The 26,712-nt window shown below is 43.9% G+C and overlaps 1 protein-coding gene across 1 annotated transcript; it reads right to left on the bottom strand.

Moving 5' to 3' along the window:
* Nucleotides 1-5,284: 5,284 nt before the first annotated feature.
* Nucleotides 5,285-26,695, bottom strand: LOC140167565 (BLOC-2 complex member HPS3-like). Its single transcript, XM_072190866.1, has 3 exons — nt 26,589-26,695; nt 18,954-19,190; nt 5,285-5,625 (listed from the first exon to the last, which is right to left on the bottom strand). Exons 2-3 carry the CDS (start codon nt 19,165-19,167, stop codon nt 5,285-5,287), a joined length of 555 nt encoding a protein of 184 aa, XP_072046967.1. The 5' UTR covers nt 19,168-19,190; nt 26,589-26,695.
* Nucleotides 26,696-26,712: the final 17 nt, after the last annotated feature.

Here is a 26,712-nt window from a genome sequence, read left to right on the forward strand (position 1 = left end):
GAGGAGAGGAGAGGAGAGGAGAGGAGAGGAGGAGAGGAGATCGAGAGAAAAGAGGGGACGAGCAGAGCAGGGAGGAGTTTATTCCATTTATTTTGATTTTAGGCCTACTGCTAAAACAGTGAGAGGGGGAGAAGGGTAAAGGAAATACAACATCCAATATAATTCAGATATCCACATAATTCAAAAGATGGCACAGGTGAGAGTTGGGGAGGGGGGAGACAGACAGACTAGAAAGAGAAGAAAGCGAGAGGAGAAGAGGCAGGGGTCCTTTTTTTAAATGTCATAGTAATATGGACCATAATGCCACCAAATTTGAGTTCGGACCTGATGTAAGTAAGAGTGAGTAAGATTGCCCACTTGAGACGCCAGTGTTGCATATAATTGACTTATCCAACCTTTATTGACAGACATAAGTGTGATTGCCAGCACCTATTATTACCTCTTCAAATGAAAAGCAAGATGCCCCAAACGTAACAATGAAGTCAACTTACACACCATCCTACTTAATCCCTTGCGTTTTCGTTTCTGAACAATAGAGCTCCCGAAACAGAAAACTTGAAATGAGGGTATGTCTGTCAAATGGCCAATTCTAAGCCCCCTCCATGACCCAAAGTTTTACACCTACCTTTATTGTGAATAACAAACTTGAAGACCGCCAATGAATTACTCAATCCAACCACCACATTGCCAGTAAGCAGACAACAATTCAGACATTTTGGTGATGTTCTCAAAATAAAGGACACTTTTTACAAAGTCTGTCAAATGGCCAATTCTAAGCCCCTCCATGACCCAAAGTTTTACACCTACCTTTATTGTGAATAACAAACTTGAAGACAGCCAATGAATTACTCAATCCAACCACCACATTGCCAGTAAGCAGACAACAATTCAGACATTTTGGTGATGTTCTCAAAATAAAGGACACTTTTTACAAAGTCTGTCAAATGGCCAATTCTAAGCTCCCTCCATGACCCAAAGTTTTACACCTACCTTTATTGTGAATAACAAACTTGAAGACAGCCAATGAATTACTCAATCCAACCACCACATTACCAGTAAGCAGACAACAATTCAGACATTTTGGTGATGTTCTCAAAATAAAGGACACTTTTTACAAAGTCTGTCAAATGGCCAATTCTAAGCCCCCTCCATGACCCAAAGTTTTACACCTACCTTTATTGTGAATAACAAACTTGAAGACAGCCAATGAATTACTCAATCCAACCACCACATTGCCAGTAAGCAGACAACAATTCAGACATTTTGGTGATGTTCTCAAAATAAAGGACACTTTTTACAAAGTCTGTCAAATGGCCAATTCTAAGCCCCCTCCATGACCCAAAGTTTTACACCTACCTTTATTGTGAATAACAAACTTGAAGACAGCCAATGAATTACTCAATCCAACCACCACATTGCCAGTACGCAGACAACAATTCAGACATTTTGGTGATGTTCTCAAAATAAAGGACACTTTTACAAAGTCTGTCAAATGGCCAATTCTAAGCCCCCTCCATGACCCAAAGTTTTACACCTACCTTTATTGTGAATAACAAACTTGAAGACAGCCAATGAATTACTCAATCCAACCACCACATTGCCAGTAAGCAGACAACAATTCAGACATTTTGGTGATGTTCTCAAAATAAAGGACACTTTTTACAAAGTCTGTCAAATGGCCAATTCTAAGCCCCCTCCATGACCCAAAGTTTTACACCTACCTTTATTGTGAATAACAAACTTGAAGACAGCCAATGAATTACTCAATCCAACCACCACATTGCCAGTAAGCAGACAACAATTCAGACATTTTGGTGATGTTCTCAAAATAAAGGACACTTTTTACAAAGTCTGTCAAATGGCCAATTCTAAGCCCCCTCCATGACCCAAAGTTTTACACCTACCTTTATTGTGAATAACAAACTTGAAGACAGCCAATGAATTACTCAATCCAACCACCACATTGCCAGTAAGCAGACAACAATTCAGACATTTTGGTGATGTTCTCAAAATAAAGGACACTTTTTACAAAGTCTGTCAAATGGCCAATTCTAAACCCCCTCCATGACCCAAAGTTTTACACCTACCTTTATTGTGAATAACAAACTTGAAGACAGCCAATGAATTACTCAATCCAACCACCACATTACCAGTAAGCAGACAACAATTCAGACATTTTGGTGATGTTCTCAAAATAAAGGACACTTTTTACAAAGTCTGTCAAATGGCCAATTCTAAGCCCCTCCATGACCCAAAGTTTTACACCTACCTTTATTGTGAATAACAAACTTGAAGACAGCCAATGAATTACTCAATCCAACCACCACATTGCCAGTAAGCAGACAACAATTCAGACATTTTGGTGATGTTCTCAAAATAAAGGACACTTTTTACAAAGTCTGTCAAATGGCCAATTCTAAGCCCCTCCATGACCCAAAGTTTTACACCTACCTTTATTGTGAATAACAAACTTGAAGACAGCCAATGAATTACTCAATCCAACCACCACATTGCCAGTACGCAGACAACAATTCAGACATTTTGGTGATGTTCTCAAAATAAAGGACACTTTTACAAAGTCTGTCAAATGGCCAATTCTAAGCCCCTCCATGACCCAAAGTTTTACACCTACCTTTATTGTGAATAACAAACTTGAAGACAGCCAATGAATTACTCAATCCAACCACCACATTGCCAGTAAGCAGACAACAATTCAGACATTTTGGTGATGTTCTCAAAATAAAGGACACTTTTTACAAAGTCTGTCAAATGGCCAATTCTAAGCCCCTCCATGACCCAAAGTTTTACACCTACCTTTATTGTGAATAACAAACTTGAAGACAGCCAATGAATTACTCAATCCAACCACCACATTGCCAGTAAGCAGACAACAATTCAGACATTTTGGTGATGTTCTCAAAATAAAGGACACTTTTTACAAAGTCTGTCAAATGGCCAATTCTAAGCCCCCTCCATGACCCAAAGTTTAACACCTACCTTTATTGTGAATAACAAACTTGAAGACAGCCAATGAATTACTCAATCCAACCACCACATTGCCAGTAAGCAGACAACAATTCAGACATTTTGGTGATGTTCTCAAAATAAAGGACACTTTTACAAAGTCTGTCAAATGGCCAATTCTAAGCCCCTCCATGACCCAAAGTTTTACACCTACCTTTATTGTGAATAACAAACTTGAAGACCGCCAATGAATTACTCAATCCAACCACCACATTGCCAGTAAGCAGACAACAATTCAGACATTTTGGTGATGTTCTCAAAATAAAGGACACTTTTTACAAAGTCTGTCAAATGGCCAATTCTAAGCCCCCTCCATGACCCAAAGTTTTACACCTACCTTTATTATGAATAACAAATTTGAAGACCGCCAATGAATTACTCAATCCAACCCCCACATTGCCAGTAAGCAGACAACAATTCACACATTTTGGTGATGTTCTCAAAATAAAGGACACTTTTTACAAAGTCTGTCAAATGGCCAATTCTAAGAGCCCTCCATGACCCAAAGTTTTACACCTACCTTTATTGTGAATAACAAACTTGAAGACAGCCAATGAATTACTCAATCCAACCACCACATTACCAGTAAGCAGACAACAATTCAGACATTTTGGTGATGTTCTCAAAATAAAGGACACTTTTTACAAAGTCTGTCAAATGGCCAATTCTAAGCCCCTCCATGACCCAAAGTTTTACACCTACCTTTATTGTGAATAACAAACTTGAAGACAGCCAATGAATTACTCAATCCAACCACCACATTACCAGTAAGCAGACAACAATTCAGACATTTTGGTGATGTTCTCAAAATAAAGGACACTTTTTACAAAGTCTGTCAAATGGCCAATTCTAAGCCCCTCCATGACCCAAAGTTTTACACCTACCTTTATTGTGAATAACAAACTTGAAGACAGCCAATGAATTACTCAATCCAACCACCACATTGCCAGTAAGCAGACAACAATTCAGACATTTTGGTGATGTTCTCAAAATAAAGGACACTTTTACAAAGTCTGTCAAATGGCCAATTCTAAGCCCCTCCATGACCCAAAGTTTTACACCTACCTTTATTGTGAATAACAAACTTGAAGACAGCCAATGAATTACTCAATCCAACCACCACATTGCCAGTACGCAGACAACAATTCAGACATTTTGGTGATGTTCTCAAAACAAAGGACACTTTTTACAAAGTCTGTCAAATGGCCAATTCTAAGCCCCCTCCATGACCCAAAGTTTTACACCTACCTTTATTGTGAATAACAAACTTGAAGACAGCCAATGAATTACTCAATCCAACCACCACATTGCCAGTAAGCAGACAACAATTCAGACATTTTGGTGATGTTCTCAAAATAAAGGACACTTTTTACAAAGTCTGTCAAATGGCCAATTCTAAGCCCCCTCCATGACCCAAAGTTTTACACCTACCTTTATTATGAATAACAAACTTGAAGACAGCCAATGAATTACTCAATCCAACCCCCACATTGCCAGTAAGCAGACAACAATTCACACATTTTGGTGATGTTCTCAAAGTAAAGGACACTTTAAACAAAGTCTGTCAAATGGCCAATTCCATCCCCCATCATGACATCAAGTTTTACACCTACCTTTATTGTGAATAACAAACTTGAAGACAGCCAATGAATTACTCAATCCAACCACCACATTGCCAGTAAGCAAAGGACAATTTAGACATTTTGGTGGTGGTGTTTAAAACAGACACTTTTTCAAAGTCTGTTGAGATCCTAATTCCAGACCCCCATCATGATGCCAAGTTATAACAAACTTGAAAACAGCCACTGAATTACTCAATCCAACCACCACATTGCCAGTAAGCAGACAGCAATTCAGACATTTTGGTGATGTTCTAAACGGACACTTTTCACAAACTCTGTCAATTGCCCAATTTAAAGCCCTGTCATAACCCAAAGTATTCCACTTACCTTTATTATGAATAACAAACTTGAAAACAGCCAATGAATTACTCAATCCAACCACCACATTGCCAGTAAGCAAAGGACAATTCAGACATTTTGGTGGTGTTGTTTAAAACAGACACTTTTTCAAAGTCTGTTGAGATCCTAATTCCAGGCCCCCATCATGACGTCAAGTTTTACACACACTACCTTTATTATGATAACTTGAAGACAGCCAATGAATTACTCAATCCAACCACCACATTGCCAGTAAGCAGACAACAATTCACACATTTTGGTGATGTTCTCAAAATAAAGGACACTTTTTACAAAGTCTGTCAAATGGACAATTCTAAGCCCCCTCCATGACCCAAAGTTTTACACCTACCTTTATTGTGAATAACAAACTTGAAGACAGCCAATGAATTACTCAATCCAACCACCACATTGCCAGTAAGCAGACAACAATTTAGACATTTTGGCGATGTTCTCAATGGCAACTCTATCAGCTCAAATGGATGTGGATGCAGTAAATCCCATGTGCTACTGCTTGGTGCTTGCCCTGCAATGCGAGCTTTCACAGGACTATCTGTAGAGAGACAGTTCTGCCAGTTGGAATAGATGCGTACATTGGCAGCTTGGTTTCGCTCACGGACTTCAAGTACAGCGATGTAATCACCTGTGATTGGAAAATAAATGGAACTTTTCATTACGAACAATAGGACATGACAGCCAGGGGCTCAATTGGGAAATTTCAGTTGAAATCCATACTCCCCTTGTGGAAGACTTTGCCTTAATCTTCCACACAGGGAGTGTGAATTTCTAAAAGGGGATACCTATAATAGGTGACTCCATTTGACATCTATACCCCCTGTGTAGGAGACTAAAGTCATGTCTTTCATAGTGAGTGTTTGGATTTCAACTGGAATAGCCCATTTCATCACACTTTGCTGGAATCTAACTTGATTCTCACAAACTTATCTTGCGAGAATTGAGAGGGAGTAGGTGCATGGGCCTAAATCCAGGGGGGGTGCCTCCTCCTTTTGGCAAAATGACCCATTTTTTTTTCAGCCACTTTAAAAATATTTTGGTCGGTTATCCCCCCACACACATTTCAAGCCAGATTGCATGTATGTACATGATCCACCAGTGGAGCTTCTGCGACCCCTACGCAGAACATCCGATAGTGGATTATCTGCGCACGGTGGACGCAAGGAATCCACAGTCGGATTTTCTGCGCACATGCACTGAAAATCCCCTCCGTATATAGTTCCGGTGGAGTAATTCTGCGCACGGTCGCAGGTAATCCACGGACGGATTTTCGGCGCACATGCTCAGAAACTCCCTCCGTATATAGCTCCGGTGGAGTAATTCTGCGCGATGACGGTCGCAGGGAATCCACGACGGATTTTTTCGACGCGCGCAGAAACTCCCCTCCGTATATAGCTCCGGTGGAGTAATTCTGCGCCGGTCGCAGGGAATCCAATGACGGACTTTCGGCGCATCGCTTTTAATCATCTCATGAATTGTTATGATTTAATATTATTAAATGGTATAAAGTAAGAAATATTATTTTAGGGCCTATATGTTTAGAGTCAGTTCTGCGCATCAAGTTTCATGTTTAAAAAACATGTTTAAAAAAATAACTTGGAAAGTAAGAAATATTATATATTTTAGAGTCAGAACGGTGGAGTTTTTTCTGACGCAGTGCAGGGAATCCACAGTCGGACTTTTCGGCGCATTATCGCAGAAACTCCCCTCCGTATATAGCTCCGTGGATTAATTCTGCGCGACGGGTCGCAGGGAATCCACTGACGGATTTTCGGCGCATCGATTTAATCATTTCAGGAATTGTTATGATTTATTACTATTATGGTAGAAAGTAAGTAATATTATTTAGGCCTATATGTTTAGAGTCAGTTCTGCGCATCAAGTATCATGATTATCTGCGCACGGTGGACGAAAGGAATCCACAGTCGGATTTTCTGCGCACGTGCACTGAAAATCCCCTCCGTATATAGTTCGGTGGAGTAATTCTGCGCATGGTCGCAGGGAATCCACGGACGGACTTTTCGCGCGACGTCTTGCAGAAACTCCCTCCGTATATAGCTCCGGTGGAGTAATTCTGCGCCGGATCGCAGGGAATCCACGACGGATTTTCGGCGCACGCTTTTAATCATCTCATGAATTGTTATGATTTAATATTATTAAATGGTATAAAGTAAGAAATATTATTTTAGGGCCTATATGTTTAGAGTCAGTTCTGCGCATCAAGTTTCATGTTTAAAAAACATGTTTAAAAAATCATCATTATACCTCTTAAAATTATTTTCAATGCTGCAAAACAGCGGGGTTTCTCATCCCGGCATCATTGATCTATTGATTCAATGGCTAATTAACAATTTTCATGAATCTTCTCATCACGACACACCTTTGATCTTTTGGTTCAATGACTAATTAACAATTACCGCGGAATCGGATTATTCCTGATATTATTTAGATACTTTGCAGTTGGCCTAATCTCATCTCATCTATATCCCACCTATTGTGTAATAAGCCGTCTTATCTTTACCGCCTCTGGTGAAATAGGCCGTATCATTAGCGCCTACTGGGAAATTCGTCAATCCATTAATAACCTTTAAAATCCTTGGAAAAATAATATCTATAATAAATTACTGAGTTTGGCGAATTTGTAAGGCTAAAAACTTCTACGTTTTACATTATTTCGGAAAATGGATTTTTGCGTTTCGTAGAGCAAAGTTGTCCGCACCCCAATAAAACGTCCAATTTTGTTTTTGTTTACGTTAAGGGTGTCAAATTATGTTAATTAGTTTCAAAGGCAGGGCAAAGGCAGTGGCAACGCACCTGCATGCTAACGCCAACACAATACATACACTAATGTTGACATAGCCTGAATTAGGCCTTCTATCCTGTCATCGGTGTGAGGATATTATGCCTGTAGTCTCAAATTACATGACACAGTAGAAGCAACTATTACATGACACAGTAGAAACTAGTCCCAAACAGAAATGTTTGGTAGACTCATAACCGGTGCGATCTTACCTTTCCGATGTTGATTAAGATACTTCTTGCATCGATCCGAGATGCGGAAAAACCAATAGTCATTTTGTCCCACATAAATGAATAAATAACAAAAACCCCGATCCCCGGTGGACTCACCCAAAAGGTGACGTCACACCATATGATCGTCCCTTATCCGACTTGGGATCCCCTACCGGACCAAACTTGTAGGGGTGGCGGGGTCCGGGATAATCAACATCGGAAAGGTAAGATCGCGACCGGTTATGAGTCTACCAAACATTTCTGTTTGGGACTAGACTCAGTACACCGGTCGATCTTACCGTTCCGATGTTGATTAAGATACTTCTTGCATCAACATCTGAAAGATCGATCTAGCAAGTAACCGACGGATGGAGGTACAAGATTGGTCAGCATCTGATCAGGGATCGGGAGCGGGTAACGATGGTTTTCGCGAGGTCAGAAAATATTTTCCCCCAGCGGTCGGGAAACAAAAAGACCACGCGATCACAGACATAAACCTCCTTACTTAATAAGTTTGGTGGTTAAGAATAGCGACACTGGTTCTTACCATGCTGAGTATTCTGTATAGTCTGAAAACCTGGTACCCGTACACCACCGTATTATGATCGCCGAACAATGTCCCGGTAAACCTCCGCCCGTCTCTGATTACTAACGTAAACGGAAGTATCGTAGAGAAGGCGAAGGTGGCTTCCGGGACACCGCCTGCTAGATCTCCTCAAGGGACAACCGAGCGGTATACCCAAGATGATGAGATAGCTCGTGTCGAGTGGGTCGTGGGACGCGAAACCTTCGCGAGCCCCCGGACCCCACCAACACCTGGACCAGCCATTGCGACAGCGGCTGGACCGAAAGGCTCTGTAAGGGTGATGAATGCGGTCGTGAGTCCCTCGCAAGGCTTGTGTTCGGAAGAAATAGTGCTGCAGCGCCTTATCGGACACCCCAGCCTATCTTTGGCTTCAGCGAACCTTGCCCAACCCTGGGGATTGGAGAGGGGCGAATGTCGGTATGCACCGCGCCGTTCGTAGTCACGAGAACAGAGCGCCGAAACAGTGTCGCTCCAGTGTTTGTGAACACGGAAGCTAACCTCGAGACCGTGTGCAACTCAGCACCGCCGTTGAGAGTTACGTATTTAAGCGTCGCTTTTGACGGAAGGTCAAAAGGGTGACCCTTAAAGTAATCTAAGACTGTGTTGGGATCCCTTAGGAGGATCACTTTCCTTTTTGGTAGACACTGCGTTGAACATACCGTCGAGGCGTGAGACTAATAAGGTAACCATCGGCTATGATAGTCGACCCGTCTCAAACCTCGGTGAATGGAGAGGACAGCTGACTTATAGCTGGCCCCAGTGGCCCGCTGAAGTCTTGCTGGGAACTTTCCTGTCAGAAGCTCCGGAACGAGCAGCACAGAGGCTCTAGCGGGAGAGCTATTTGTCTCATTGCACCAAGCGTAGTATGGAGCCAGACTCTGGCTATACGTCACGGAGGGTAGACTTCCGTCTAGCCCCGCGATGAGAAAAACAGCTTCTGATGAAAAGTATCCCTCCGCTGCGTGTTCCCTGGTAAGGGCCATGCAGCTAACTGCAGGTGCTCTAGTGATAGACTGGGTACCTCCGCTCCGGGCATCCGGAGTAGATCTGGTACCTCGGGGAGTGCCAGCGGCCTTGCCGCTAGCAGAATGACAATGCAGTCTTCCCACCCGATCTTGGCCACCACCCTCATGAGTAGTGAGATCGGAGGGACTGCATAAGCTGTCATCCCTCCCCAGTCTATGGACAGAGCGTCCACGGTGAATGCTGGGGGGTCCGCGACCCTTGAGCAGTACACGGCAGTGGATGATTGCGATGAGATGCGAACAGATCTTTCGAGGGTGGTACATCCCTTGAAGATCGTCTGAGCGACCTGCGAACAAGGGACCATTCTGCTGGTCCCGACACCCTTCCTCGTGACAGATTGTGCGCGAGGATGCTGGTGACGCCCGCGATGTGTATCGCTCTCATCGTAATCTGCCTGAACTTGCACCACCCTATCAGGTGTCGTGCATGCAGGCTCAATCGTGGTGGCCCGGAGTCCCCTTGTCTGTTGGGGTAGGCTACCACGGTTGTGTTATCCGTCAGGACAACGGTATGTGATTCCACGATCACCTCCTCGTAAGCGAGGGAGGTTGATGTGAAACTCTGTCTCTATGGCCCCATAGGCCCGAGGCGGAGTCTCCGTGGATGTGGACCCCCAGCCCGTTTTGGCGCTATGGTCGTCACTACGTGACATACCGGGGTGCAGGAAGCCTGACACCCTGGGTCAAATTGGGCTGATGGGTCCACCACCAGAGTTCCTCTCGCGCGATCTCCGACAACGGAACCGCGAGGGATATTGGGTGACGACTGGGCCTGCAAGCAGGCTAGAAGGTGTAGTTGGGTAAGCCTAACGTAGAAACGGCAGTACAGTACGAGGTCTACCATACTGGCCATTAGGCCTACCACCTTCATCCATGCCACAGCGGGTTTTGCCCGAGACTCGGCCAAGAGTCAGGCACACCGCACCATGTTCGTCACCCGCTCGGGTGAGAGCACCGCGAACCCCTCCGTGAGGGTGATCTGGGCCCCTACAAATAGTGGTGTCTGCGTCGGGACCACGCTGGACTTTTTGAGCTGATCAAAAATCCAGGGTCCCGCACCCTACGGACTATCAACCCCATGAGACCCGTAGTCTTCAGTGGAGTGCGTCCGTATATGAGCAAAACGTCCAGGTAGCAACTGATGTTGACACCCCTGTGCTTCAGGTGCGCTGCCACCGCTCTGACCAAGAGTGTTAAACACCCTGGGAGAGATGGACAGGCGGATGGCGGTATCAAAACTGGTAATTTTGATCCTGTACCTAGAAGCGCAGATGCCTCCGATCTTGAGAGGCGATTGGCATATGCAGATAGGCGTCCGAGAGATCTAGCGATGCTGTTCCCATGCCCCTGATGGGGCAGGCTAGCACCGAGGCGAGAGTCCCCATTCTGAACCTCTTGGGCCTGAAGAACGTGTTCAACAGCCTGCGGTTCCGGATGGGGCTCCCGTCGCCGGTCTTCCTTGGAGCCAATGGCTCCAAGATCACCCGTAGAACGGGGGTAGACCGGGACAATCGCCCGCTTCGTGAGAAGCTGTGTGATCCCTGTCAGTAGTGCCCGGCGCTGGGGCCGTCTGGCGGCACTACTGTGGACCTCTGAAATGTGCAGGCGAATGTGGGGAGACTGGGTTGCCAGTCTGTAACCCCCACTCACCACTGACCATACCCAGGCGCTCAAAGAGATGGTTTCCCACCTCTGGGTGAAAGCCATAAGCGGTCGTCCACTGGGAGATCCCCCTGTGGAAAAACCGCTGAGCCCCCCAGGAATGTTCTGCCTAGCTTCCCTTGGAAGAGCCCTTGCTCTTCTTCGGGGCTTGCCAGCTGTTCCTGTGCTACCCTTGCGCCTCCCAGAAATGGGTGCTGCAGAGGTAGTGGGCTCGGGTACTGTTGGTGGTGCACGGCCTGCTGAAGTCGGAGCTCCTACCCATGGTAAGGGCAGTTTCCGACCTCTTCAGAGTGCTCCCGTTGGTAGCTTCTTTGCACGGTCCTCAACCGTAGCGCAGAAGCATCCAAAGAGAAAAAGGACCCTGCCTTTCCATCGCGTTGAGCGATTGGAGTGGCAGGCCCCTCCCCCCGGCGCTGAGTGGACACCCTATGGGCTAGGCCCATGGAGCTCTCGTTGAGGCTAGCTGTTAGCACCGCTAATAGGCTCACCTCGGAAGAGCTCAGATGTTGTCTGGCGTGATACGCTTGACGACATCTGGGTCCCTCTCGGATCCCCTCAGGTAGGTCCCGTGGTCCTCCCGCGTTACACGCAGAGGAGGCGTGCAGGCACGCGGCGTCATAGCTCTACTGAGCTCGACAGCCCCACGATATCTACCCGTGAGGTTTGCCGGGAATGAGAGTGCAGGCGTCCCCTGTGAGGAAGCAGCAGCTGAGCATCCTACTGAAAGGATCCCCTAGTCCTCCTCCATGGACTCCCCCCTTAGGGGTGTCCGGAGGAAGATCAGTGCTGTTGCTCCCCTCGCGGGGCAGCGGGGGCAGGAGATTGTAGTGATGTCACTACCGGACTCAGCTTCCGACTCCTTTCCCTCGCCCACAGTATCCGTATCATGCTCCGAAGATGACGGTAACTGAGGACGGGCATCTGAATTGGGTAAGAAGGCATAACCACTGTGTGGCTCGCCGACTACCTGCCAGCAGAAGAGGGAGTACTCCCGCAAGACCCTGAGGTATCCGCCATGGCACCACTGGGTCCGCATGCTCTCGCAGCCGTCGTCCTAGCGCTAGCAGCCCGGGCCTACCCTGATCAAGATCTGGGTTAGCCCCATGCCGGCTGGCCTGGTCAACAGCTGATGTTGGTACTGCGTGGCCATCGCTAGCCGCCACTTGCCACGGTGCTAGGCCGTGGAAGAAACACCCTGCGGCGGGTACCACGGGCATACCCAGCCGGCAGCTGACCCTGAAAGGATCCGCCACCAGGGTAACCCCATGGTACTGCAGTACCAGCACCGCCTCCCCTTGTTGCCACAGAGACTGTGGCGACTAAAGCGGAGTGCTGCGTACCGGTGCGGTATCAGCGTGGTACCCGTGAGGTTCCCAACTGTGGACCGCTGTACCCTCGCCACACTGCGTTCCCTGTTTGGGGATCAAGCTGTGTGCTGGCGTGGTACCGGCGCGGTACTAGCATGGGTACCCGTGAGGGTTCCGGTTGTGTACCGCTGTATGCGTGGTTCCAGCGTAGGTGCCCGTGAGGGCTCCGGCTGTGTACCACTGTACCCATGCCTCACTGCGTTCCCCGCAAGGGATCAAGCCGTGTATGGGTACCCGCTATACCGGCTGTCCCTTGGCTAGAGGGGAGCTTGCCTAGTACCACGGGTAGCTGAGCGTGCATACCCCGATCAATCACCTCGCCACCTGAATAGGCAGCGTCAATCAATGGAGCTATGCCCTGTTGATTTGACAGTGATCGATCAAGAGAGGGTAATTGACCCATTGACGGTAATGGATCACCCACGCTCCGCTGGCTCTCGAGGACATAAGTGGGTTGTTGATCAGCTAGGCTGTTCAAGCTACTTACTGTACCCTCTAGAGCTTCGCCCAAGGTCGCTGTGTGTGGCGGACCACTCACGGCAGCTATGGGCGGGTGCATAGCGGCTACCACTGAAGTCAAGCCGTAGCTCGTCTTTGTAGCTGCCACCGAATGCACCTGGGTCGCTGTCCCGTGAGAGACTGCGAGCCCAACCCCTGAATAATCGCCAGCCAGTCCCTGTGGACAGTCAGCAGCTATTCTAGGGCCCAGGGTATCACTTTCGGCGGTCCCGCCATGGAACGCTGCCGTGTGACAACCCCAGTTGGTTCTGCTAAGACTACACCCACAGCGTTAGCCGCGTATCGTCTCTGCTGAACCCATGCATGCTAGGGTTCAACCCAGGCAAGCCCGGGTACCCTTGCATGCTGCCCGTCGCTAGCTACTACTGTGGCTGTTTGAGCCCGTAGATATGCCTGCAACAGACGAAGGAACCGCCTGCTTGTCCGGGGACCGGAGCCCCCTTAAGCAGACCTGCCATGACCCATAGGGGCTGTCACAGCAGAATCTACCGTGTCGACTGGTATCCTCCTGCTGCAAAACCCGCTAGGGTTTTCGCTGGTGGTTACCGCTCTGCTGCCTGCTACTTTGCTCCGGCGTATAGTCAGTGCTTTACGCTGGCTGCTGAGCCTTTGGACGCTTCTTAGCAGTCCCGAAGGAACCGCCTGCTTGTCCGGGGACCGGAGCCCCTTAAGCAGACCTGCCATGACCCATAGGGGCTGTCACAGCAGAATCCACCGTGTCGACCTTACCAGTGCCCTTGGTAGATTTCTTCTTCGTCTTATGGCGATGGCGGAGCCTATCCCAATCGTCAAGCTGGAACTCGGAGAGTCCTAAGCAAAAGAAAGACATCTAGAAGATCGTGAGCACTCCCTGGGTGAAACAGAGCGGGTGTGGGTCCCGCTCCGTCACCAGGAAGGGCAAGCCCGACAGGGCCGAGGCGAAGCGAGGAGAAAAGGGAGGGGGCACTACCCCCCCAACACGCGACTCAAGCCCAGTAAGCAAACCTGAGCACGGAGGCTGGTCGCTAACGTTAGTGGTAAAGTAAGGACTGGCTAACTTTATTACTAAAATGTCAGACGGTCCCTACCAATCCCCACCGTATGAATATCTGATTAACTTCGTCTTTATTGGGCGGTAATGAAGACATAACGATAGAGTAATCACCCTAACATAGCAACAATAACCTACCGTACATGAAATACAATGTGTATGTACAAACATCTATTGTAACTTACAGGCTGCAATGGTTGTTTTACGTGGGAAACAAAATGAATGGCGTCAACGAGCGGCCATTTTGAATTGCTCGTGTGTCCCGTATACAAACGGAGGCACGATATGTAGTTAAGTTTTGGATCGTTTTTTGTCACTTTTTCGCCAGAAAATGCCGTCAAAACTATCCTCAGCCGAACAATACCGGTTTGGTTTTACCTAAGGTGTGAAACTACAACCGTATATCTCGCCTTTGGTCGAGAAATTGATACACAGTGCTATGAACAATCGATAGGCACGTCTGTGTCAGTCGGAGACCAAGGAGGATAAGGGCGATCATATGGTGTGGCGTCACCTTTTGGGTGAGTCCACCGGGGATCGGGGTTTTGTTATTTATTCATTTATGTGGGACAAAATGACTATTGGTTTTTCCGCATCTCGGGATCGATGCAAGAAGTATCTTAATCAACATCGGAAGCGGTAAGATCGACCGGTGTACTGAGTCTCAATTAACATCTATTGTTTATTCAACTAATTGATCAACATTAGCATGTATTCTGTGTTTTTATGGAGAACCTATAGTTAAAGTGAAACTTTTGAAGGTCAAATTTTAAGGGTTGCCAAACCACACCATGAATAGGCCTACTCTGCTTTGTGGTAGTGCTAATGCTTTGTTTAATGTTATCAGCATAATGTATGATCAGGTATGATCATAACTTATATGAAATAGAGTATAAGGAAATGTGAATAAAATTGTTTCAGCTGCACAGTGGTGTAGCCAGGTAGCAATTTTCAGCTTAATATCTTTTTCCTAAAGTCAAAATATGAGTGTTCCAAAACGCGACAAATTCAACGACGCGACTCGCGAGAGCAAAAAGGGGGGGTCTGGGTGGAATTTTGACAAGCCGTATCTCCGAAACCGCTTGGAGTTGAGCGCTAATTTTTTCCATGTGTTCATTATTGCCATAGAGGTATGCTAGAAATGATTTTCAGCAAAATCTGAGGGGGTGACCTGCCACGATTTTCAGCAAATTGGTTGATTTGATATGGAATGACTCATATATTAATATTTCTTACTTTCTAAGTTATTTTTTTACACATGTTTTTTAAACATGAAACTTGATGCGCAGAACTGACTCTAAACATATAGGCCCTAAAATAATATTTCTTACTTTATACCATTTAATAATATTAAATCATAACAATTCATGAGATGATTAAAAATGTGCGCCGAAAATCCGTCCGTGAATTCCCTGCGACCGTGCGCAGAATTACTCCACCGGAGCTCTATACGGAGGGGAGTTTCTGCTCACGTCGCCGAAAAAGTCCGTCCGTGGATTCCCTGCGACCGTCATGAGAATTACTCCACGGAGCTATATACGGAGGGGAGTTTCTGAGAATGTGCGCCGAAAAATCCGTCCATGGATTCCCTGCGACCGTGCGCAGAATTACTCCACCGGAACTATATACGGAGAGGATTTTCAGTGCACGTGCGCAGAAAATCTGACTGTGGATTCCTTGCGTCCACCGTGCGCAGATAATCTACTATCGGAAGTTCTGCATAGGGGTCGCAGAAGCTCCACTGGTGGATAGCTTACATAACTCCAGATTGGCGCTAGTGAGTAGGTGTAAATTTACCTTCAGCACATGGATAGTATTACAATTAAGGTCTGTTTTCCCTAGGCCACCCAATATGCCCTACATTAGTAGGACTACAACTGGTCAGTGAGACTCATTTCCACATCTGTATATTTTCAAGTGATGGTATATGGGCAAGGACTACAACTACTGGACTGAAAATTCAGCAACTCAAGGCTATAATACGTTTACGGGACCTTTGGACGTCCAACCGATTGATTTGAACATACCATTGGCCTGGAGAGGAGGCATCTCTGTAGACGATAAATCAATATGACCTTCATCAAGTGAGGATCAGCCAAGCACGAAAAGTTTCTTGTTTAGCGGAACTAGCATATTATCTTACAAGTATTTTTACTGTAGGCCTTATAATCATAATACAGGCCTGCCTCAAGTGTAATGTGCGAGTAGGATGATTTCTTTGATATTCTTCTTGATTTGATTAATATTATACCAATTTCTTTTCTTTTAAGGCCAGAGTAATGGAAGACACATTCGTCCACGACCGAATTTAAGATTTTTTGATATTTATCAATACTAAGATGTATTCTTTCACTTGAAACTGATAAAATACAACTTGCTAATATTTATTCGTCTTTTTGCTTGATTTCTTTCACTCTTTTCAACTCTAAAAGTCACATGGCTCAAGACAGCTTAGTAAATTGGCGGAAATAATGAGTCAGAAATACACGAATGCAAAATATTGTGATTCTGCAGCGATTAAACCAAGCGTGGACGTGGCGCAACTCTCGCGTATGTCCAACGCAGTCAAAGGCGCATTCGGTATGTTGTTAACGCCAGCAAATGTGGTGTAAACAAAACAAAAATTTGCAGTCAAAATGCCACTTAGATTTTTTAATTATTTTGAAATTTGGCGCACTGAAAGCAGAGATTATAGATTCATTGGTGCAAAAAGATGCATATTTAGACCCTGCACCAGATACAGCTTTTACAAGTGTGAAAGTCTTACCGCTTTTAAAATTTAAGGATCGTTTTGTGCATAATTTTGACATTTTTTACTAAAACGTCGATTTCTCAGAGTTCACTTTTGACAATATTACTTGCGATTTTTGTGACAAGATAACTTCGAAAAATATGCAAGCAAAGGGTAAACTTTTTGCACTATCCTTTAGAGTACATCAAAGTCTAGGGAAGGTTTTTCATTTTTTCAAAATATTTGTTTTAAACAAAAATATACACCATTATGTGCAATTTTAGCTTAATAATGTGACAAAATGGCTTTTTTCACGTTTTTTTTTTTAAAAAAAAAAAAAAGAGAAGAATTTCAAAAAAATAAAAAAACCTACCCTAAGTTCATGTCTCTTCTTCATGAAAAGCTAACTGAACTTTTTTTACTCCGAACGGATTTTTTTCTAAGTTGTCACAAAAAAATTGGGGCAAAAAAGTGAATTTTTGTGATTTTTTCAAAAACTTGAGATTTTTGAACAAATCTGACGTCACCATGGGATTCCTTGACTCATTTCCTTTCCAAAAATGTATAGTTTTATATACTTTGGACATACAATTCAGAAATAATGAAGCTCGAAAAGGTCCATGTTCTCTCCCATTACTCTGCCCTTAATACCTTTACATCATAGGCCTATAACTTGTATTAGTGAAAACATAGTCTAAAACAAAATGGGATTTCCCTCCACCCTTTCTTTTTCAAAGAAAGTTTTCAAGCTGGAAATAATGTCACAGATATTTTTGCTGCCATGTTTAAAGATATGAAATACCTGTGTGATGGTTGATGAAGGGTCTGATATCAACTGTAATGGCATGGGAGATATATCAATTGTGTGAAGAATACTTTGTGGGAACAAGTTGCCGTTAAACATGTTTAATACACGCCTGCATTTGTAATGCTTGTCGGGGAGTAAACAAAATATTCTGTGTGCGTGGCCTGAACTAAAAGTGCAAATCTGTCTATTTATTCAGCGTTTAGAGAATGTGTACTCAACCGTTGCTGTCAAAAGACCTTTGATTCTGAATACTTGTCCGAGTGTTTGATGACATTGTATCATATATGCCTACCGCGGATGCGGTGGCATAGCATAATTCTCCACTGACGTATAACATCATTAACAAACTTTAGTACTTCTCGGACCTAAAGATTATAAGAGATTATACACTTCGTCGGTCGCAACACATAGTGGCGTAGAGTGATTTTCCAAATTTTTCGTTTCACATAGTGGCGTATAGCTTTAGAGCTAACTATTATCCTATAACAGTTATTCCTTGTTAACTATTAAAGACACAGTTTAATAGTTTGAACCTTAAACTTCAGTTTCAAATTGAACCGGAAACTGAGAGATAACAGTGGAGAAGTATAGACCCCGTTACTAGTAGCATATCCTTCAAAAACGGTTTGCTCGGAAACATATTTTGTCCTTCACGTACGCCACTATGTGTTGCGACCGACGACTTGGATGATGTTGTATTCATACTTGCATCTACCAACATCTACTGCGACGTCGTCCGAAGCTAGCCTTTCGAATATGCTTCTCGTGTGGCGTGTGTAAATAAACGAATTAGGTATGAAGCATGCACGCAAGGTTAACATCGTCACACGTCTGCGCATGTCCGTAGGTGCTAGGCCAAGTATAAACTTTCTAACCAAGCACATGCACCTCAAATCTAACCTCCTACCTCTCTTCCGGCAAACATAGTCCAAGGGTCCCTTAAACGTACTATAGTAGTTGTTGATTTATTGATCAAATATTGGTTTTCCCTCATTTTTGACTGTAACTCCACAACTGTTGTCTGTGCTGAAATACAATTTCCAGTGCAGTAGTTGTAGTCCTTGCCCCTATAATATACATATCTTACTTGTCACCAATGCGCTATATTTTTGAGAAAAATGCAAAAATAGTCACAAAATTGGGTAGGGGTGTAGTACCCCCTTAATCTCAACCATGGCAATAAAGGAAGTAAATCTCTGGTGATGTCAAAGCTTACCTGTAGAGTTGAACACCCCTTGTTTGACCAGACCTGCTGTACTGAACGTCTGAATTAAACTGCATTGCTCTCCATCTAACTCGTACACCTCCACATTGCGTTGAGTTGTAGCAACACACAATGTGTGACCGGCTGAAAATATCACAAGAGGTTCTTGTTTGGGGGCAAAGGTCACGGGGTCAGAAGCTGGTTGATAACAGTTAAGAACTTGCATGTTGATGATGGTGTCCCTGTTTACTAGGAATAAAAGCAACAATTATTAAAGAAATGTATACACTCATTTTACCCCCCAGTGTCAACACAGCCTGTATTATAAATATTTTTCCATACTCCGTTGGTGAGCGACGGGCGATTGGTATTTCACCGAATGCAAGAAAAGGAGTCCTATCTGATTGGCTAGAAATCGATCGCTAGATCGCTCAGTGGTAAAGTACAAACTCAAAATGTATTCATTAATTATTCAATTCTATTGAAATCAATATTTTATTATTGACACAGATAAAGAAAGTTTACATACGCATTGTGTTATAGACTTGTGATTTAATATTCTATACAAGCACCTGGATCTTAGCTGAATGGGCTATACATGTTCCTTTATTGTAATTCTCAAACAGTTAAATATATCACAATTTTGATGAACGATTTAAAAATTGTTACGGATAAAATGCAGTAAAATATATCCACAGCAAACAGCAATCGCCGCTAATTAGTGTATTGCATTTCAAGTTAGTGTATTGGAAACAAAACCTGGGTTTTACCTGACAACAAATCAAATTTGAAATTTAGTGTGCACTTTTTAAAATAATTTCGATTGTTTTAAAAGGGTTCCAGCCTTTGTTATCAACCATTGTTGACTTGTTTTGCATACAGTAGTTTCTTTTTTTGGCCAAAATATTTTTTTAATGTTTACACGTTTAGCAATTTTTCTAAACGTTTAAACGGCTACCAGGCATTTAAACGTTTAGTACCTGTTATGATATTATGTTGATGATCATGATTTACCACATCACCATTCAGGATGTGAGCCCTAAAGGGAACCCTCGTAAATAAATGCTGATCAATATTGACTGAACCAAACTGAGTCGTGTTACATGGTAGGCAGCTCGGGATTTTCACTTTTTCGCCGTTTTAATATAACTTTATGAAGTCCGGGTAAAAGCGTTTTATACTCGCAGTTGTAAAGAAGGTTTCTAAACGGTGTTATTGTGGATTCGTTGTCGTGATGCCCCTCAACGAAGGTGAGAATGGAGCCGGTGACGGCGGCGCACATGGCAATGAAAATGGTGGACATGATGATCCAGGACATGGCGATCAGCCCGGTGCCGGTGCTGGAGCAAAGCTTAAAGCAGTGGCCGGTATACAGGCCCCAGGTCAGTTGGTATCCATGGAAAAATGGAAAACCTGGCGCCAGATGTGGCAAAATTATTCAATTATAGCCAATCTGACAGCACAAACGCCGGAATATCAGACTGCACTTTTTCTGCACACGATTGGGCAAAAGGCCTTGGAAATTTACAACGGGTTTGATTTCGCGCAGGAAGCTGACAAACTCAAGCTTGAAATTATAATTGAGAAATTTAACCAGTATGCTATTGGTGACATTAACGAAACGTATGAGCGATATATGTTCAACAAAAGAGACCAAAAAGAAGGAGAAAAATTTGATGATTATGTTGCAGGCCTCCGCATACTTGCGGAAACATGTAACTTCTGCCCCTGTCTAAAAGATACATTGTTACGGGACAGAATAGTAGTAGGCCTAAGTAGCGCCGCATGCACGCCAAACGCCTTCTCCAAGAGAGAGCACTCACACTGAAAAAATGCATAGATATTTGTAAGAGTGCCGAGACAACTGAGTCACAATTAAGTGCATTTGAAACTGAAAGCTCCGCTAAAATACATGGCATAAAGCCAAAGAGGAGCAAACAGATTAAGCCTAAGAAAAGTGAAAACAGTGTCAATGACAAAAGTACACGTAGGCCTAAGTATGATCCCAGAGAGTGTAAATACTGTGGGCAAAGCCACACAATGGACAAAACAAAGTGTCCGGCATACGGGGTCACCTGCAATAACTGTGGGTTAAAAAACCATTATGCCAAAGTCTGTAAAACTAAATCCAAAGTGAGAACCGTTACATATGAATATGACTCAGACTCGGACACAAGCACCGAATACATCAATGTGATAAAGCATGAGTCTGAGGATGACACAATTAATGGGGTTAGGCCTACTGAGGATATCTTTGCAGAAATGCTCATCAAACCACATGACAAAGTTGTGAAATTTCAGGTAGATAGTGGTGCCAAAGTAAACACAATACCCAAGAAATTTGTGGATGAAAAAGACATTGTTCCTAGGCCTACAGGTAATAAACTGAGAATGTGGAACAATGCCACGTGTGAAGCACTCGGTACATGCCGACTGAAACTACTGAATCCCAAGAATAGTAAGAAATATTCGGTTGAGTTAGTGGTCGTCAAAGAGGACCTTACACCGCTGTTGGGTAGTAAAGCCAGCCAACACATGGGATTCATTACAGTAAATGAAGAGAACTCCAATAGGCCTAAGATATCAGCAGTTGATAAGCCCAAAACCAGCGTAGACCTCAAACCTGAAGAGAACTATGCAAAAGTGTTTGATGATTCACTAGGGTGTCTGCCCGGTGAAGTTCACCTACAAACTGACACAAGCGTTGAGCCAAAGATATTGCCTCCTCGCAGACTTCCACATGCAATCAAACCCAAAGTCAAAAATGAACTTGATAAATTGGTGGAAGCAGAAGTCTTGGTACCAGTTGAGGAACCAACTCAGTGGGTTAGCCAGTTAGTGGTAGCCGAGAAGAAGAACGGTGATCTTCGAATCTGTATTGATCCCAGGCCACTTAACAAGGCATTAAAACGCCCTCGGTATCAACTTCCAGTGATCGATGATGTGTTACCGCAATTAGCACAAGCCAAAGTATTCTCAAAGTTGGACTTAAGCTCAGCCTTTTGGCAGATCCAACTGGACTATGAGTCCAGCATCTTGACCACGTTCAACAGCCCTTTCGGACGCTATAGATGGCGCCGTTTACCCTTCGGTACTTGCGCATCGTCCGAGATTTTTCAACACCGCATTCATGTAAGCCTTAGAAGGGTTGACCGGTGTTATTTAAATCGCCAGAGATGACCTAGTAGTCTCACGGTAACGGTGAAGACTACGAAGCAAGAGTCAAGAATCACGACGCTAACCTAGAACAGCTGTTGAAGCGCTGTACTGAGCAACACATCCAACTCAACAAGGAGAAGTCCATATTTAGAGCCAAAGAAATACCATTTCTTGGCCATCTCCTATCAGATACAGGTCTGAAAGCAGACCCAGCTAAGGTCGCGGCAGTCGCTAACATGCCAACACCGACAGATGTACATGATGTTCAGAGACTGGTAGGATTCGTGAACTACCTGAGCCGTTTCCTTCCTAGCTTATCAGAAGCACTTGAGCCACTTAGACAATTAGTCAAACCAGAAGTGCCATGGCACTGGATGCATGTACATGATGACGCACTTGACAAAGTCAAGAAGATGGTCACTGAAGCACCAGTGTTAGCGTATTACGATCCAGGCAAAGACCTCATGATTCAATGTGACGCTAGCGGTAAAGGCTTGGGAGCCGCACTCCTGCAAGACGGTAGACCCATTGCATACAGTAGTCGAGTACTCATCGATGCAGAGACGCGATACGCATCCATAGAAAAGGAGATGCTAGCGGTAGTCTTTGCATTTGAGCGTTTCCATCAGTATACCCTTGGTAGATTCACACAGGTGATCAGCGACCATAAACCACTTGAAATGATCGCAAAGAAGCCACTGGTGAAAGCACCAAAACGTCTCCAAGGGATGTTGTTAAGACTACAAAGTTATGATTATGACATTCGGTATAGTCCGGGTAAGACTATGGTCCTCGCTGATACGCTGTCTAGAGCGTACTTGCCCAACACAGAAAACATAGGCCTAAAGTTTGAAGAAATCAACATGGTGAGTTTTCTACCAATACGGGACGAGAGACTAGAACAGCTGAGACAAGAAACTGCAACAGATGAGACACTACAAATGCTGAAAAGACAATCATCAACGGGTGGACAGAACAGCGTAATCAACTACCTGAGCAAATCACGCCCTACTTCCACTACCGTGATGAACTGTCCGTACAAGGCGGACTGATCTTCAAGGCTAACTGTGTGGTGGTACCACAAAAGCTACGCAATGAAATGCTGACAAAGATCCACTCATCACATCTTGGGACAGACGGCTGTCTCAGACGCGCGCGAGAATGTCTGTTTTGGCCGCGTATATCAGTGGAAATCAGAGAATACATAGCATCATGTGATACCTGCCGCACATTTGAAACCAGCCAACAGAAAGAGACATTGTCTAGCCATGACTTGCCCACCAGAGCATGGGAAAGAGTGGGTACAGACTTATTTTCATGGGAAAACAAGGACTACTTAATCACAGTTGACTACTTCAGCAATTTCTGGGAAGTCGATCCACTACCAGATACCTCCAGCGCAACAGTGATAGAGAAACTGAAGACCCAGTTCGCCAGGTACGGAAGCCCAACCCAACTGGTATCCGACAACGGTCCGCAATACACCTCTGAAACCTTCCGTCAATTCATGAGTACATGGGACTTCAACACCTCTGCAGTAGTCCAGGAAACAGCCAAGCCAATGGCAAGGCTGAGTCTGCAGTCAAAACGGCCAAACGCATACTAACTAAAAGCAAGAAGGCTGGAACAGACCCATACATAGCCTTCCTAGACCATCGAAATACGCCAACGCAAGGACTCGATACAAGTCCTGCACAAAGACTTATGAACAGAAGAACCAGAACACTTCTGCCAACCTCAGCAGCATTGCTGAAACCAAGAGTGATTGATGAGACTGCCAACATGAAAACCCATATCAAGAAACAAGCAGAACATTATGACAAGAATGCCAAAGACTTGTCTCCCCTGCAAGAAGGACAAGTTGTCAGAATGAAACCACTTGTCCAAGGACAGAAGACATGGCAGAAAGCCATAGTCACACGACGCCTAGACGAACGTTCTTACATAGTCGAGTCTGACTCTGGAATTTATAGAAGAAACAGAGTCCATCTAAGAAAGACTCCAGAAACACCACCAGAAACTTTGATAAACAAAGAGAAGGTACCTCAAGACACAAGACAAGAAACTATGCCTGCTGCAACAAGCAGACAAGAGACTTTCAATTCCCAAAATGGACAACAGCAAGACAAGAACAAGAACTTGCAAGATAACAAGAAAACCAAGAACTCAGATGCAACAAAGAAACCAAGAAAGTCAACGGCACCAAAACAGAACTTGAGACCAGAGATGAAGACAAGTACCAGTAACCATGGTAACCAGAGAAACCAGCAGCAAGAACCAAGACCAATGCCAGAACCAAGACCAATGCCAGAACCAAGACCAGTACAGGGACATGAACCAGAACTCTCTACCAAATCCGGAAGAAAGATCAGATGTCCTAGCTACTTGAAAGATTATGTTTAAACCTGACCAAATTTTGGCACTTGATTAAACCAAAAGAAAGAAAAAAAAAGAAATCTTTCAACAATTTTGAAAATTGAGTTGAAGTTCAAGTAGTTATAGAAGTTTTGGAAAAGTTGATCTTTTTCAATATTAAAACTTTTCAGAGTTAAAGTTAAAAGTTTTGAACACACAAAAATGAAAATAGTCTAAGTACAAAAGAGACTATTAGAAAAAAGACAGTCACAGACATTTGCTTTATTTAATAGTGAAGTGATCACAAGAAATAAAGAACAAGGGCTTTTTCAAGATTAAAAGAATAAGCCATCCAAATTAATCTGATCTCAAAAGAGAGATCCAAACATTTACTTTTCTTAAGAAACTGAAAGAAAGAAATCTTTCAGGACAATTTTAAGTGATCACAGGAATTTGAGAAAAATGACTCTTTTATGAAAAGAAAAACATCTAAAAGAAAGGGGATGGTGAGATATTTCATTTAAAAGAAATTGAGAACAATAACTTTCCAAGAGGAAAAGAACAAACTCGTAAAAGAAGGGGGATGTTATGATATTATGTTGATGATCATGATTTACCACATCACCATTCAGGATGTGAGCCCTAAAGGGAACCCTCGTAAATAAATGCTGATCAATATTGACTGAACCAAACTGAGTCGTGTTACAGTACCGTACTGACAGCCTTAAAAGTAACTGAATTACACAATTGCAGGATTTCCAACTTTATATGAGCATTTAAATTTTTTGGGAGGAAGAGAATTCTCACGGTAAATCAGTGCCGTACTAATGCTGTAACTTTCCTATTCGACGAGGATAACTATTTTGACATCCTCATCTGTTTACAAACAGAGAGATAGACAAAAGACCTGTCAAAACTGTTCTGGTTGTCCAAACACTCAAGTATCAGAAGGATGGTCCACAATAGAGTGCTTCACGTATTAAACATGAATACCGTATTTAGTCAAATAAACGCCCCGGCGTTACATTTTCCCAAGGGGGGGCGTTTATTAGAGGTCATTTTTAGCACGACAATTCCCGTTAAAATCATTAGGTAAGCTTAAAAGTCACGCTAAAATGACGAACTATGAACTTTTGACGCTGACTTTTGGTTCACTTCCGGGTTTCTGATCCAGATTTTCGCCAATTATTGACGCTATTATTGACCATGTGCGTGGTAAGCTTACTATACAAGATAGCATGGAAATATCGGCATTTTTGAAACATCTTGTTTGAAAAAAGTGGTGGGGGCGTTTATTTGAGGGGGGCGCGGGTGACTATTTGACGAAATACGGTACCGGTAGGGGATTAAAAAGCCGTGAAGTACATCTAATGTGCTTCTTTTGTCCAATTTGCCATCAAGATTTCGAATGGAAACAGTTCAGACCCAGAACACATTCATGTTTGTTCTGGGACTCAACTGATTATTCGGACTAAAGCGCCCATCATACTTTCCTGCCGCTTGCCGCTGCGGCAAGCGGCAGGGCGTTTCAACCAATGACAAGCCTTTGTTGTGTCCATTTGTCTGCAATGCGTGTGCGCCACGCCGCTTAGCGGCAGGGTAGTATGAAACCAGCATAACGGTAAATCACACCGTATTCTTCCGGTCGAGCAGTGCAACACAACGTGAGACTCTCGACTTCATTTAATGAAGCAGCACTTAACACAGAACTTCAGAAGAAGAAGAAAAATGCCTTAACTGCTCGACCACCTCACCCTCCATGCCCTCTTTTGTATCGTTCAACCATTCATTGATTGAAGTGCTTTCAACTTTTATAAGCTTACTGGCAACTGGTTCGTTCAAGCATTCCCTCCCCTTGCTCCCACTTTATAGTCTTTTTAATTGATGTAAAGCCCGGGATGTAAAGTGTCTCTGGCATTTATATGATGTACGTCTGGCCCTTAATAGTAATTTAAGTAAATACGGATTATGGCCACTACCAGAGTAAACTAAAGCTTATCATATTAAATCTAATTGAACTGTGATGTGATGAATGGAACTTTAACAAACATGACAAACGTAAACAAACATGACAAAATCGGTATTTTTTCCACAAAAGATGCTGAATTAAGCACAACTCATGAACTTGATTACCATTTTCCAAATGAATGAACAGTGACCAAAGAACGTTCAAGTCACTTCACGGCACCACTAACACTTCATTGTCACACAGTCCGTCACAGTGTCCAATTTTACAAACTTTCGCAGTAAGCTGACA

This window comes from Amphiura filiformis, chromosome 13 (assembly GCF_039555335.1).
Source record: "Amphiura filiformis chromosome 13, Afil_fr2py, whole genome shotgun sequence".
NCBI lineage: Eukaryota > Metazoa > Echinodermata > Ophiuroidea > Amphilepidida > Amphiuridae > Amphiura > Amphiura filiformis.